This window comes from Ammospiza nelsoni, chromosome 16 (genome assembly GCF_027579445.1).
Source record: "Ammospiza nelsoni isolate bAmmNel1 chromosome 16, bAmmNel1.pri, whole genome shotgun sequence".
In the NCBI taxonomy this organism is placed as follows: Eukaryota; Metazoa; Chordata; class Aves; order Passeriformes; family Passerellidae; genus Ammospiza; species Ammospiza nelsoni.
In genome coordinates, this window is record NC_080648.1 from 18,323,984 (window position 1) to 18,336,898 (window position 12,915).

Consider the following 12,915-nt stretch of genomic DNA (forward strand, 5'->3'; position numbering starts at 1 on the left):
CGAGCCCCGCTGCTGGAGGCGCCGCTCTCTGCCCGCTCGGTCGCTGCCGGGGCCGGGGAGGGGCGGCAGGCGGGGCCCGGAGCGGCACCGAGCACCCCGGGCTGGGCCGGCCGGGCCCTCCCGGCCGCCGGGGGAGCTGCGGGGCCGGGCCGGCGCCTCCTCCGCCCGCCGGCGCTTCCCGTCCCTTCCCTTCCCTTTCCGTCCCTCCCCGCCGCCGCTCCGCGAGGGGCAGCGCCGGGCTCCCTTCGCTTTCCCCGGCCCGCGCGGCCCGGCCGCGGCTGCCCCGGTGAGGAGCAGGTGAGGAGCAGGTGCGGCGGGGCCGGGCCGGGTCGGGCCGGGCTGTCCCCCCGGGGCCGGGTCGGGCCGGGCAGCGCTGTCCCCCCGGGGCCGGGCCGGGCCGGGTCGGGCTGTTCTCCCGGGGCTGGTCAGGGTCGGGCTGTTCGCCGGTACCGGGTCGGGCCAGGCAGGGCTGTCCCCCCGGGGCCGGGCCGGGTCGGGCTGTTCTCCCGGGGCTGGTCAGGGTCGGGCTGTTCCCCGGGGCCGGGCCGGACTGGGCAGGGCTGTCCCCGGGGCCGGGCCGGGCTGTCACCCCGGGGCCGGGCCGGGCCAGGCAGGGCTGTACCACCGGGGCCGGGTCGGGCTGTTCTCCCGGAGCTGGTCAGGGTCGGGCTGTTCCCCGCGGCCGGGCCGGACTGGGCAGGGCTGTCCCCGGGGCCGGGCCGGACTGGGCAGGGCTGTCCCCCCGCGCCGGGCCGGGGCGCAGCGGCGGCAGCGGCCGGAGCCGCCGTAGCCGCGGGGAGCTGGGCCTGGAGCGCGGGGTCGGGCCCGCAGCTCGGTCCTCGCTGCTGCTGCGGCTGGAAATGAGCCCCGAGCCCTGGGCGAGCCGTCGGGCCCGGGGCACTGGGGGGACTCTCACCCCGAGCCCGGGCTGACGGTGGTGCTGGTGTGTGTCCGCAGCAGCCCCGGGCCGGGTGCTCCCCTCAGCAGCGCCCTGCCCCTGCCTGGAGCCAGGAGTAGCGGCCGACCCCGGAGGGGTGCTCGGGGAGCGGCCCCGCGGCCCGGCCTCCGCGCTGCTCTGACCCGAAAGGTAACTCAGCAAATAAAGCCTCAAACTGGCTTGATTTCCCCAAATGTGGAGCTGAGATGCTCCACGAGTGCATCTACAAGATGCCCGTGCGGGATTTGAATCTTTTTCTGATATTTTCAATCACAAATGGGACTGTTTCCTTGTTTGTGTTAGAGCACTGGACAAGAGCTACGGTTACTAATTAATTTCTCCCGTGCTTTTGGGGGGTCTGTTTTCTTCCAAACATCAGTGAAATGTCCCTGTGTCACCCGTTCCGTCTCCATATTTCATTATTTCCCTCCTTACACAGGGAGGGAAACACAGTTTGCTTTCTGACTTTTAAATATTCTGTTGGGGATTTTAAAAAAATGTTATAAAGCTACCAATATTTTTTTCAGCCTGTAAAATACCTTAATTATATTGCACATTGTTTTAGATTTTTTTTTCTAAAGCTTAGCTGGGTTTTTCTGAAGTTTACTATGCTATAAAATAGCTGCCTCAGATTGATAATTTGAATTGGATTGTTAACTTGGTTGATGTTGCAGAGTGGTGGCAACTCTACAGAAAAGTTAAATGTCTTCAGAGGACAAGGAGGCTCAGGAGGACGAGCTGCTGGCTCTGGCCAGCATCTACGATGAGGATGAGTTTAAGAGAGCAGAGTCTGCCCAAGGAGGAGAAACAAGAATTTGTGTGGAGTTGCCTCAAGACTTCAAAATTTTTGTGAGGGGTGAGTTGAGATGTTTTGTGTTATCCCAAGGGAGGCTTTACCGAGCTCAGGTGGTTGCTGGGGAGTGACTTGAGGGAGCAGTGATGGGACAAAGCTGTGGCTCACCCTCTGCTGTGCTTGTTGGAGATTGTGTTTGAGCAGTTTAATCCTCATACACAGAACATCCTCAGTAAACTCTGAAATCACAGATGAGTAGTAGCACTTCTTCAGAATAATTAAGTTCATTTATTGGGTTTTATTCCCCTGAGGATTTGTTTCCAGGCCCCTGGTTTGTGCAGAATCTGACATTTCACAGTGCTGCTGTTTAACTTCTTTAATTACAGACCTTCAACCCTTGACATTTTCCTGTACTGAGAGTTTTGTTGTTTAGGGTGGAACAAATAGTTTTAACCCCAGAAATCCATCAAATTAACAGACATTGGGTGCTGTCAGAAACAGCAACAGTTGGTTCATTTTTATTTTTCTGTTATTTCTCCTGTGCCTCGGTGGCCCTGGCTCAGGCAGTTCCACAGAGAATCTCCAGGGCAGTGGCTTCGAGTACTCCGTGAGCTTCCTGCCTCCCCTCGTGCTGAATTTCGAGCTCCCACCTGACTACCCATCGACCTCCCCGCCCGTGTTCACCCTCAGTGGGAAATGGCTCTCCCAGGCCCAGGTTTGCAGGGGATTTTGTACATTTTGACTCCTAAGTTAATAATTAGCAAAGTAAAAAAACAATGACGTTGCTTCTGTTGGCTCTTCTCTTGTCTCTTGCTGGTTTGTATTTGATTACTATTCTGAGGAGGGAGAACTTGCGTCTGTGAGAACTACTTTGTTCAGCATAAAAACTGCTGAGTGTGAAGTCAAAGTTTGCTCTAAGGACTGTGTGAGGGGAGGAGCCCAGTGAGGAGTTACAAACTTCCTGAAATCAGGAATTCTTTGTTCTCTCCCAGCTCAGCGCCCTTTGCAAGCACTTGGACAATGTGTGGGAAGAGAACCGAGGCTGTGTGGTGCTGTTTGCCTGGATGCAGTTTCTGAAGGAGGAAACACTGAATTACCTGAATATTTCATCGCCATATGAGCTGAAAATGTGCCCTCAGGGGAAGGGGCAGGGCCGGACAGCAGCGGGGCCCCTCGAGGCTGGGAAGGACTCTGGGGGTGCCACGGGCTCTGCCACAGCTGAGGAGGAAACCGTGGATGCCAGGGCTGTGCAGGATGTGGAGTCCTTGTCCAGTCTGATCAGGGAGATCTTGGACTTCGACCAGGCCCAGAGGAGGAAGTGCTTTAACAGTAAGATGTACTCGTGCAGTATCTGCTTCTGTGAGAAGCGGGGCAGTGAGTGCATGCGCTTCCCCGAGTGCAGCCACGTGTACTGCAAGGTCTGCCTGAAGGACTACTTTGAGATCCAGATCAGGGATGGGCAGGTGCACTGCCTCAACTGCCCCGAGCCCAAGTGTTCTTCTGTCGCCACTCCAGGCCAGGTAATTCCCGTGCATGGGGGCTGGGAGCTCTGGAACCCAACCTGAGTTCAGGGCCTGGCTCTGCATGCTGGGCATTGGCAGTCACAGAGTCATTTGTGTCAGAAAAGATCCCCAAGGTCACCAAGTTCAGCCTTTGACCCAGTCCCACCATGTCATGAAGTGCCACATCCTTGGGCACCTCCAGGATGGGCACTCCAACCCTCCCTGGGCAGTTCCAGCGCCTGAGCCCCCTTTCCATGGGGAAATTCCTGCTGTGCCCACCCTGATCCTGCCCTGAGCTCCCTTTCCATGGGGAAATTCCTGCTGTGCCCACCCTGAGCCTGCCCTGAGCCCCCTTTCCATGGGGAAATTCCTGCTGTGCCCACCCTGAGCCTGCCCTGAGCCCCCTTTCCATGGGGAAATTCCTGCTGTGCCCACCCTGAACCTGCCCTGGCCCAGCCTGAGGCCGTTCCCTCTCCTGTCCCTGTTCCATGGGAGCAGATCCTTGACTCCCTGTGACCTGCTGGAGAATCCCAAGTGGATTCATCCGAGCTCTTGGTACCTTGTCAGTGACTTGCTGTCTGTTGCTGCAGCAGGCTCAGAATTACAGATGCAAGGAGTCAGGGAATCCCAGATGGGAAGGGACCTTAAAGCCCACCCAGTGCCATGGCAGGGACACCTCCCAGTGTCCCAGGTGCTCCCAGCCCTCCCAGCCTTGGGCACTGCCAGGGATGCAGGGGCAGCCCCAGCTGCTGTGGGCAGCTGTGCCAGGCCTGGGTGTGTGGGTGAGGATTTGTTCCCTTGGGCTGTGTTGGCAGGTGAAGGAGCTGGTTGGGGAGGAGCTGTTTGCCCGCTATGACCGCCTGCTGCTGCAGTCCAGCCTGGACCTGATGGCTGACGTGGTTTACTGCCCCCGGCCCAGCTGCCAGACGCCCGTGATGCAGGAGCCCGGCTGCACCATGGGCATCTGCTCCTGCTGCAACTACGCCTTCTGCACCCTCTGCAAGATGACCTACCACGGGGTGTCCCCCTGCAAGGTCACTGCAGGTCAGTCACCTCCCCCTGGGCTCCACGGTCACACCCGCACGCTGCTAAATTGGGGTGGCAAAGTCCAGAGCTGGGCAAGGCAGCTCCTCACCCTGGGCTTTCTGAAAAGTGCATTCCTTTGGAATCACATTCCTTTGGGGCTGCTTGGACTGGGGGAGTTTTCTGCTGGCAATTAAATGTTCCTTGGGTGAGACTCCTCAGCTCTGGAGCTCCCTAAACTGCTGCTTGTCAAATGCTGAGAGGCTGTAGCAGGGGAAGAATTCCTTTATATTTTCAGTATTTTGTATTGCCAAAGTTAATACTGGAATCAGGTGGAAGCTTCTCTCTTTAGCCTTAAAATCCTGTGAGAGAATTTCATTAAATATGTAGTCAGAAAAAAATATTTCCATTTTCAGTTTATCTTACATTGTTCCAATTCCATCAACAGGTGTCTTTTATAATAAAACAGTGTAAAACTGCTGAGTGTTGGGGCTGAGTGGTTTTAATAGTATCATCTTATATATTTTAATAGTTTTCTTGCTTTTTAATTCATGACATTATTGTTCTTTGAGAATCTTTGTGCTGCAATTAGCTGGACTTGTAAATCTAATATCTTAAAAAAGCTGTCTGGTTTGGTTTGATTTTGCCCCCCAGAGAAATTAATAGAATTGAGGAATGAATACTTAGAAGCAGATGAGACAACTAAAAGATTTTTGGAACAACGCTATGGCAAGAGAATGTTTCAGAAAACCCTGGAGGAGATGGAGAGTGAGAAATGGCTGGTGAAGAACTCCAAGTCTTGTCCTTGCTGTAGGACCCCCATCGAGGTGAGTGAGGAGGGAAAGGCTGGGGATCATGGAGCAGAAAACCCACAGGGAGGCAGTTCTGGGTGTGTTGGAGCCTCTAGGGAGAGGAAATCTCTAGGAAACATTAAGAGAACTTTCCATTTCTGTGTGACATGGAAAACGAGGTGGGGTGATATTTGTGGATCCCAAGGACTGGAGTACAAACAGTGACCGGTGGTCAGGCTCCCACACTGAACAAATCCAGGCTGACTCTGGATCTACATGAATCCTTTTGTTTTCCTGGTGTTTCAGGGTACCTCTGGTTCACACTAGAGCTGGAAATCAATCTAGCTTCAGAAAAATACAGATTTCCAGTATAACCAGTTTGCAGTGCTGGGATCCCAGCTCCCAGTGAAAGTGTCAGAGTGTGGTGGGGCAGGGGGCTGTGCTCACTGACTGCTGTGCTTGTGGGGGCTGCTGGCAGAGAGGGACTGAGGCCTGCCACAGTGGGGCTCTGTTAGCACCAGTTCTTGGTTTTTCCCCCAGAAACTGGATGGCTGTAACAAGATGACCTGCACAGCGTGCATGCAGTACTTCTGCTGGGTCTGCATGCGCTCCCTGTCCCGCACCAACCCCTACCAGCACTTCGACGACCCCTCCTCGCCCTGCTTCAACAGGTGGGTGCTCAGGGACCCCTCCTCTGCTGGACACACATTGCTACTTCTCCTTACAGCCTCTCCCATTTCTTACCTGAAATGTGTAGCTGCAGTTTAAGGCACAGTTTCTCCTCTCAGATATTGGCACTAACAGTAAAAACCAGGAGTGATTCAGGATATGGCTTTGCTTTTTTAAGAACTTTGGTTTTAAAATTCTGGAGGAGTCTTCTGAGCCTGTTCTGATTTTTTTTGGTCAGGTCATGGCCTCACCCTTTCTGTGCTGAGTTTTCCTGAGTGTTTCCCTGGCAATGCTCAGGAGCAGCTCGAGGATTTGGGAAGGAGCTGCAGATTTGCCTGACATTCCCTTGGGAAGAGCCAAGGGACAGAGGTGCTGCTGTGGGACAGGTGATAGCAGGGGGACAATGGCAGCCTCTCTTGCCCCTTCCACAGGGCATGGATGGTGGTTTGTGATAACTGAAAAAACTAAGGGAACTTGCTGTACTGTTGTTGCATTTAGGGTGGTACTTTTTTAACGTATTTTACTTTTTTATGCGCTGGTGTCACTGATTTTCTGTCTTGCAGATTGTTTCAAGACGTGCATATTGACAATGGGGGGTTCTGGGAAGGAGGTGATGATCATTAGCTTCCTCCAGCACCAAAAGGTGAACAAACCAGAGACAGATGCTTTTTGTGTGTCCTTTGTTTGCTTTTCACTTCCATTGTGTGACAGAAGAGTGGTAACTGCACTGCAGGACACACCTCAGAACCTATTGCCAAAACCAAAGGAGACCTTGTCCCCATCCTGGGATCAGGATCATCATGGAATGCTCAAACAAACATGTCCTCTATTAAAGTCAGAAATTGGAAGACCATTGGAAAAATATATACCAAGAAGTGCCCCTTTTTTAAAAGCCAACAGACAAAACTGAAGCCTCAAATGCTGGAAGTATTTTGGGGGTTTCTTCTAGGGAGACTGACCCTTGAATCTTGAATATTTTGGGGTTTGGCGTGGTTTGCTGGAGCTGTAGTGCTCTCTCTGAGGCTGCTTGGACTGGGGCAGTTTTCTGATACAATACAGAAAATTGCTCCTGTATTCAGCAACAAAGTTGTTGCTTTTATGAATTTCCTGATGTGCTTCTCTGAAAAGCAGCTCCTGGCTGTGTCACTGGTACTTTGTAATGACATTAAAGCTGATTATACCCAACCCTTCTCGTTGGCTGCTGTGCCTGAGCCTTTGCACCCCTGAGAGCTGGGGCAGAGAATGACCAACAGCCATTTCCAGGGGTTTCTGTGAGGTTGGTGGCTCCCTGTGTTGCTGCTGGATCCCTCACGGTGCCTGTCCTTGTTTTGGCAGGGACGAGTGCCAAGGCAGTGAGCTGAGGATGTGCCCAGTGAGAGGGTGAAAAGTATCAGGAAGAGATGAACTTGAATTCTTCAAGATACTGACAATTACCTTGTGTTCTCAGTTGATGAAGTAATTTATTTTTCATTTACTCTTCATATAAGAAATTTGATTGTTGATATTTTTGCTTCTGGACTAGATTCTTTATTTCCACTGGTTTTGCACTTCAAATTATTGCGGCACCAAATTGTTTCCCCTAAAATCTCAGCAAGTGGTTTTGAGAGTATGAAGGTGATTACTGGAGGCAAACACTGATTTTTTTTACAAGTTTTTCCACTTGCAGAACAGTCTAAAAGTTTATTTGCAAACTAAAGCTGCCTGTGCTGTGTTCAAGTGCAGCAGGGCCTGGATGGAAAGCTCTGGAGCTGAGACTCCTCAGGAACTGTGTGTGATCACAGCTCACTCAGTTCTGACTGAATTAATGAATTTATCCTGGGATGTGTGGCCAAAATGAGTGGTGCTGCAGTTCCCTGTGCAGAGGAGGAGTCTGCACTCTTGGAACTGGCACAGGGATTGTAAGGATGGAAGGAAGAGCAAATCTCACCTCAGCTGAATCTCTAGGTCAGAGTGTAGGAAAAGTCTATGGTGTGTAAGGTTTGAGTTGTTTCCTGCACCTTTCACACGCACTAAATTCACTTTAAGATGATAAACACAGTGTCCCTCTTTGTCTTCCTTGTGGCATGGATTTGGCAGCACAGGTGTGCCCAGGTGCTCCTGGGGGTGGGACAGCCCAGAGCTCCCACCTGGAGCTGGCAGGGATTCTGTTCATGGTATTTAGTGCATGCACAGTGCCCTCCCACCCGAGGGCCCTGCTGCTCCCTCTGAGGAAACACTGGGCAAGGAAGGGGGGAGCAGCATAGCTCTTCCACCAAACTGCCTCCAGGACAGCTTTGCTACCATCAGCACACTGAGACCGAGCACCAGACACAGTCAAATGTCACCATTTAAAAAATTAAAGACATTTAGTGGAGAAAGTTACGTTACAGATCAACTTACAAAACTTCTGTATAAAGAAAATAAATGCTGCCCAGTTTTCTTGCCCCTTGTGTGAGAGCACTGGACAGAAATCCCAGGAGTCACATTTCAGAATTGGAGGAGTCTTGGCTGTTGTCCACCTGTGTGAGGTGTCTGTAATGAAACAGAGGCTGAAGCCAGTGGGAACAGAGTGTTTCCTTTGGGGCTGGTTTGGCTTCTCCTTAGAGAAACTGAAAATTCTGAAGAAGAGAGAGCACCAGGCATAGCAAATCATCCCTGGGCCTGACACAGTGCCATCCTCAGGTGCCTGAGCTGCACCCTGGACCCCCTGGGGGGGATGCTGCTGGAGCCTCTTCTGCTGAGGGGTCTCAAGTCCAACATGTGGCCCAGAGCAGGGCTCAGCCAGGGCTTTATCCAGTCAGGTCTTGGCAACCTCCCAAGGAGAGAGAGCCATGGGGATGCTGTCCCACTGCTTGGCAGCTCCCACAGTGAGTGGGGTTTTATCCTCTCCAGCGTGAGCATCGTGTCTCCACTCCCACCCCACTCTCCCTTCTCTTCTTCCCCCTGGCTCCATCTTCTTGCTGCCCTCTCCTGGCTGTGGCTGCTGCTCTGAGCTTTCCCTTCTCCAGCTGGACAATCCTCTTTTCCAGGATTCTAATGCAAGTGTTTCATGGAGGATGAAGGAATAACAGGAGATACTTGTCCTAATTGCAAGGAATACACCCCAAAGTTATCACCCACTTGTTTCTGAAATATTGTACTTTCATTTATCCTCACATTTCAGTTCTGCAGTCTGTGATTACAGCCAGTTCACAGATCAAACAATTCATTCTTCATTTCCTTCAGAGAATGAGTTGGTGGCAGAAGTTTGTGGAACACAGAACACTGGCTCCCATCCTCCTTTGGTTAATTAAGGCAGGTGTTTGGCATCTGTCTCTTTAATTGAGAGAAGGAACCACATGATCATTCTGCTAATTTAAAAACAAATATGAGATCAGTTTCTGCAGCAATTCCCTTTTGTCCCAGCTGTTTTCAGCAGCTGGTTCAGCACTGCCCCAGCACATTAATCACTGTATGGCTTCTTGGACTGGCTTCTCTCTGCTCCCATCTCCTTCATGCTGTACAAGGGCTCCACGAGCTTGTTGTGAACCATCATTAAACCTAATCGAGAGAGTCAAAATGCAATTTAAATAGACATAATAAAGGAAAGTTCTCCTTCATTGGGTGCTAATGGAATTAGGCATTACTGTTGTCCTTGTGCCTTTGCTCCCACACCAAGCATTAAGCATTTACCTTCACACATACTACTGTGATATCATTAAGGAATATACTCCTTTGGGAGTTACTTATACAGCAACACCTCTGCAAAGCATGGCTTGTGGCTCCTAAAAGTGTAACAGAGCAGCTGCCTGGCCTGGTCAAACATTCACCTTTGAAGTACTTCACTGTTTTGACTTTGAGCTCCAGCGTGGCGTCCTCGTCGCACACGAACACGGTGTTGGGGTGCTGCTGGAAGGCCGACACCGTCCACATGTGGTTCACACCATCCTCGATGGCTTTGTACAGAGCAAAGGCTTTGTGGGCTCCCGTGATCAGGATCATCACCTGCACCCCCAGACAGAGAGGGGCAGTCAGGGAGAGCCCACCCACAGCCTGCCAAGCTGAGAGTGGGGACACCCCTGCCACCCTCCCCACCGCCACTTCTCTGTGCTGCTGCTGCTGCTCTGGCTGCTTCAGCTCTCAGTGAAATCACAGCCTGCTGGGTCACTGCAGTGATCCTTTGGGCACCTGGACACTGAGATTTCACAAGTGCAGGTCAAGAACAGACTCCAGTAAAAGTGGTTCCACACAGTTTCATGACCTGCTGGTGTGACATTAAGTCTCCAGTTACTCTCCAGGTGAGACTCCTAACCAAAGACACCCTCCCAAACCTTCCTGGGCTGCTGCAGGGTTACACAAACACAAGTGCCAGCAGAGAAGGAGCAAGAGCCTCTCCATGGTGTTGCAGGGTGCCAGAGGACAGGAGCATCAGGTATTCTGTGGCAGGAATACCCTACACCAGAGGACACATGGCTGCTCCATAACAGGATAACTTTTGGCTGCTCCAGAGGAACTGCAGGAAGCCACTTCTTATTTCCTCACCTCTCTGGCATCCATGACAGTGCCTACTCCAACTGTCAGAGCCATGGTGGGCACTTTGGAGAGGTCACCATCAAAGAACCTGGCATTGGCCAGGATGGTGTCCATGGCCAAGGTCTTCACTCGTGTCCTGGACACCAGACTGGATCCCGGCTCATTGAAGGCGATGTGACCGTCGGGGCCGATGCCTGGACAGGGACAGTGACAGCACAGGGTCAGCTGTGGCAGCAGAGCCAGCAGCTCTCCCAGACAGTGCTCCCAGGAACACAGAGCTGAGAAAAACCCCTGCAGTTCCTGTGCTCCAGCTCAGATTTGTGTCTGCTAGGAACAACCAGGCAATGCCCTGATTGCGCTGGGACAATGACAGACAAAGGAGGTGGCAGAACCTTATGGCAAACTGATGGGAAGAGCTTGTGTGGGAAAAGCTACTCCCAGCAGTTTCCTGTTGCCACTGACAATTGATAAATACCTCACATTTGTACAGTTCTAGCCCTTCCCAGACTTCCTGAACAATTCACTGACTGCACTAAAGACCCGAAGCTGGCAGTGGTAGGTGGGGAGACAAGGCTGCCAGGACACTGCAGTGCCCAGGGCCATGGGCTGTGGGGTGGATTTCACTGCAAATGCACTGAAAGTGAACAATCCTGGCAATAAATGAGAGCTGGGGAGGACAGACACATGTTTGGGATAGGGTTTAGAGGCTGCTCCTCTCGGGTTCTCACCTCCAACAAAGAGCTCGATGCCGCCAGCTGCTTTGATTTTCTCCTCAAATGCATCACACTCTGCCTGGAGATCAGGGGCGTTTCCATCCAAGATGTGGACGTTTTCTGGTGAGATGTCAATGTGCTTGAAGAAGTTATTCCACATGAAGGAATGGTAACTTTCTGGGTGATCCCTCGGGAGGCCTGGTAACAGAACACACAGGACTGAGGCCAACTGGAACAGTATCACCCATAACAAAGCCCTTCCACAGCCTGCAGTGGCTTCGTGACAGAGCACTGCTCTCTCTGTCCTTTGTCACACCTTCAGCTTTCAGAGTTGTTTCTATTTCCCTAAATACCAGAATTAAAATCAGCTCCTGTAAGACACATGCCCATATTAATATACAATAGATGTTCAAAATGCAGGTGTGTGCTGTGCCTCATCTGTCAGTACCTTTTCAGCCCTTTTCCCATTTCATATTTGTAAGAATTATTTAAAAACTGTGTAGAAGCCTGGGAAATAATAATTATTATATAATTATTGCATATTTACCCACCTTGAATGCTGTAAAGCCACACTGGACTGCTTATTCCCTAATGCTGCTTGACTGGAGTTATTCACAGAAAAAAAACCCTCTTGACCAGGATAAAATTATCATTAGCAAATATTTAGCTTGTATGTTTTTCACCTTTGGATCTATTTCTTCTGAGGAGACTGTTTCACCATGACTTCAGCAATGGCAGTCCTTTGCTGTCTCAGCAGGAGATACCTGAAGGCACTCAGGGGACACACTGGTCTTTGTAAGGGACCTTTATGACCCCCGAGCAAAGGTGGAAGGCAAAGCTGCATGCTGAGCCTGCAGTGATAAGCTGTTCTTGCCCGCTCAGTGCCTGAGGGCAGCTAACACACAGCAGTGTCTGTAACTGTGTGTGCAATACTGGGCAACACCAGCATCCAGTTTGTCCATACGTTTCCAAACCTATTGAAAAATTTCAAATTTCTTCCAGAGGTTTTCCCCTTCACTAATTGTCCCCCTTCACTAATTCCCTGGAGGTGTTTAAGGAAAGAATGGATGTGGCACTCAGAGCCATGGTTCAGCTGACACCGTAGTGTGGGGTCACAGGCTGGACCTGATATCTCAGAGCTCTTTTCCATCCTAACTGATGCTGTAACTCTGTGAATGTTGATGCTGTAACTCTGTGAATGTTGTCCCCCTTACCTGCACAGGTGGATTTCGGGCACCCCAGGCTCTGCCGGGGTAAGGGCCCAGCACTCCCTATGGGCAGGGACAAGGGCGACAGGACAGGTGGCTGCGGCACTCACCCACGTACTCGTCCATGTTGAAGGTCTTCACGTACTTGAAGGAGAGGTCCCCGTTGCGGCAGTACTCCACCAGCTTGCTGTAGCAGCCCAGGGGGGTGCTGCCTGCGGGGAGCGGCCGCCTCAGCCGGGGCAGGGCCCGCGCTGGGCCCCGGCCCGGCCGCCCCCCGGCACCCACCTGTGGGCAGCCCCAGCGTGAAGAAGCGCCCGGGGCCGGGCCCGAACTGCACGATGCGGTTGCGGATGTACTTGGCCGCCCACTCGCTGGCCTGAGAGTAATTCTCCAGGATGATGAGCTTCATGGTGAGGCCGTCCGGGACCGCCGCTGCCTCCGCCGGGGATCGCCGCCGCCTCCCGGATCACCGCCGCCGCCCGTGCGGATCAGCCGTGCCCGCAGCCTCCGCTTCCTCCGGCTCGCCCTGCCCGGGATCAGCGCCCCTGTGCCGATCAGCCCTGCCCGCAGCCTCCGCTTCCTCCCGGCTCGCCCTGCCCGGGATCACTTCCGCGGAGGGCGGGGAGCGCCGGGCCCAGCCCCCGGGAGGAACCGGGCAGGGCCGGAGCGGAGCAGCCGAACGGGGCGCCCCGGGAGCAGCGGCTGCCGGGCGGTGCTCGGTGAGTGTCACCGCCCTGCCTGCCGTCCAGGCAAAGCTGTGGGAGGCAATGCTTCCTCCAGATACGTTA

General features: G+C 52.9%; 2 protein-coding genes across 7 annotated transcripts; one reads left to right on the top strand and one right to left on the bottom strand.

Moving 5' to 3' along the window:
- Window positions 1-58: 58 nt before the first annotated feature.
- RNF14 (ring finger protein 14) lies at window positions 59-7,748 on the top strand. 6 transcript variants are annotated; one of them, XM_059483891.1, is made up of 10 exons: window positions 190-297; window positions 958-1,087; window positions 1,612-1,793; window positions 2,294-2,445; window positions 2,723-3,250; window positions 4,048-4,276; window positions 4,910-5,082; window positions 5,587-5,717; window positions 6,279-6,358; window positions 7,051-7,748. In XM_059483891.1, exons 3-9 carry the CDS (start codon window positions 1,640-1,642, stop codon window positions 6,337-6,339), a joined length of 1,428 nt encoding a protein of 475 aa, XP_059339874.1. In that variant the 5' UTR covers window positions 190-297; window positions 958-1,087; window positions 1,612-1,639; the 3' UTR covers window positions 6,340-6,358; window positions 7,051-7,748. The 6 variants fall into 6 exon arrangements, with proteins under 6 accessions (XP_059339871.1, XP_059339873.1, XP_059339874.1 ...); XM_059483887.1 differs by lacking the exon at window positions 7,051-7,748 and having other exon boundaries at window positions 6,279-6,900; XM_059483889.1 differs by lacking the exon at window positions 7,051-7,748 and having other exon boundaries at window positions 220-297; window positions 961-1,087; window positions 6,279-6,900.
- A 293-nt stretch (window positions 7,749-8,041) lies between these two features.
- Window positions 8,042-12,698, bottom strand: GNPDA1 (glucosamine-6-phosphate deaminase 1). Its single transcript, XM_059483544.1, has 6 exons — window positions 12,413-12,698; window positions 12,238-12,339; window positions 10,935-11,117; window positions 10,216-10,400; window positions 9,504-9,678; window positions 8,042-9,234 (listed from the first exon to the last, which is right to left on the bottom strand). Exons 1-6 carry the CDS (start codon window positions 12,534-12,536, stop codon window positions 9,137-9,139), a joined length of 867 nt encoding a protein of 288 aa, XP_059339527.1. The 5' UTR covers window positions 12,537-12,698; the 3' UTR covers window positions 8,042-9,136.
- Between the last annotated feature and the right edge of the window lie 217 nt (window positions 12,699-12,915).

Bases quoted from the DNA above. Each gene is read 5' to 3' on its own strand.
- RNF14 (XM_059483888.1), top strand. From the start codon at position 1,640: ATGTCTTCAGAGGACAAGGAGGCTCAGGAGGACGAGCTGCTGGCTCTG. The intron at 4,277-4,909 runs GTCAGTCACCTC...TTTGCCCCCCAG, and splicing joins CCCCTGCAAGGTCACTGCAG to AGAAATTAATAGAATTGAGG. The intron at 5,718-6,278 runs GTGGGTGCTCAG...TCTGTCTTGCAG, and splicing joins TCCTCGCCCTGCTTCAACAG to ATTGTTTCAAGACGTGCATA.
- GNPDA1 (XM_059483544.1), bottom strand. From the start codon at position 12,536: ATGAAGCTCATCATCCTGGAGAATTACTCTCAGGCCAGCGAGTGGGCG. The intron at 10,401-10,934 runs GTGAGAACCCGA...GTCCCTGTCCAG, and splicing joins CATCGAGCTCTTTGTTGGAG to GCATCGGCCCCGACGGTCAC. The intron at 9,679-10,215 runs GTGAGGAAATAA...CTGGGGGTGCAG, and splicing joins CTGTCATGGATGCCAGAGAG to GTGATGATCCTGATCACGGG.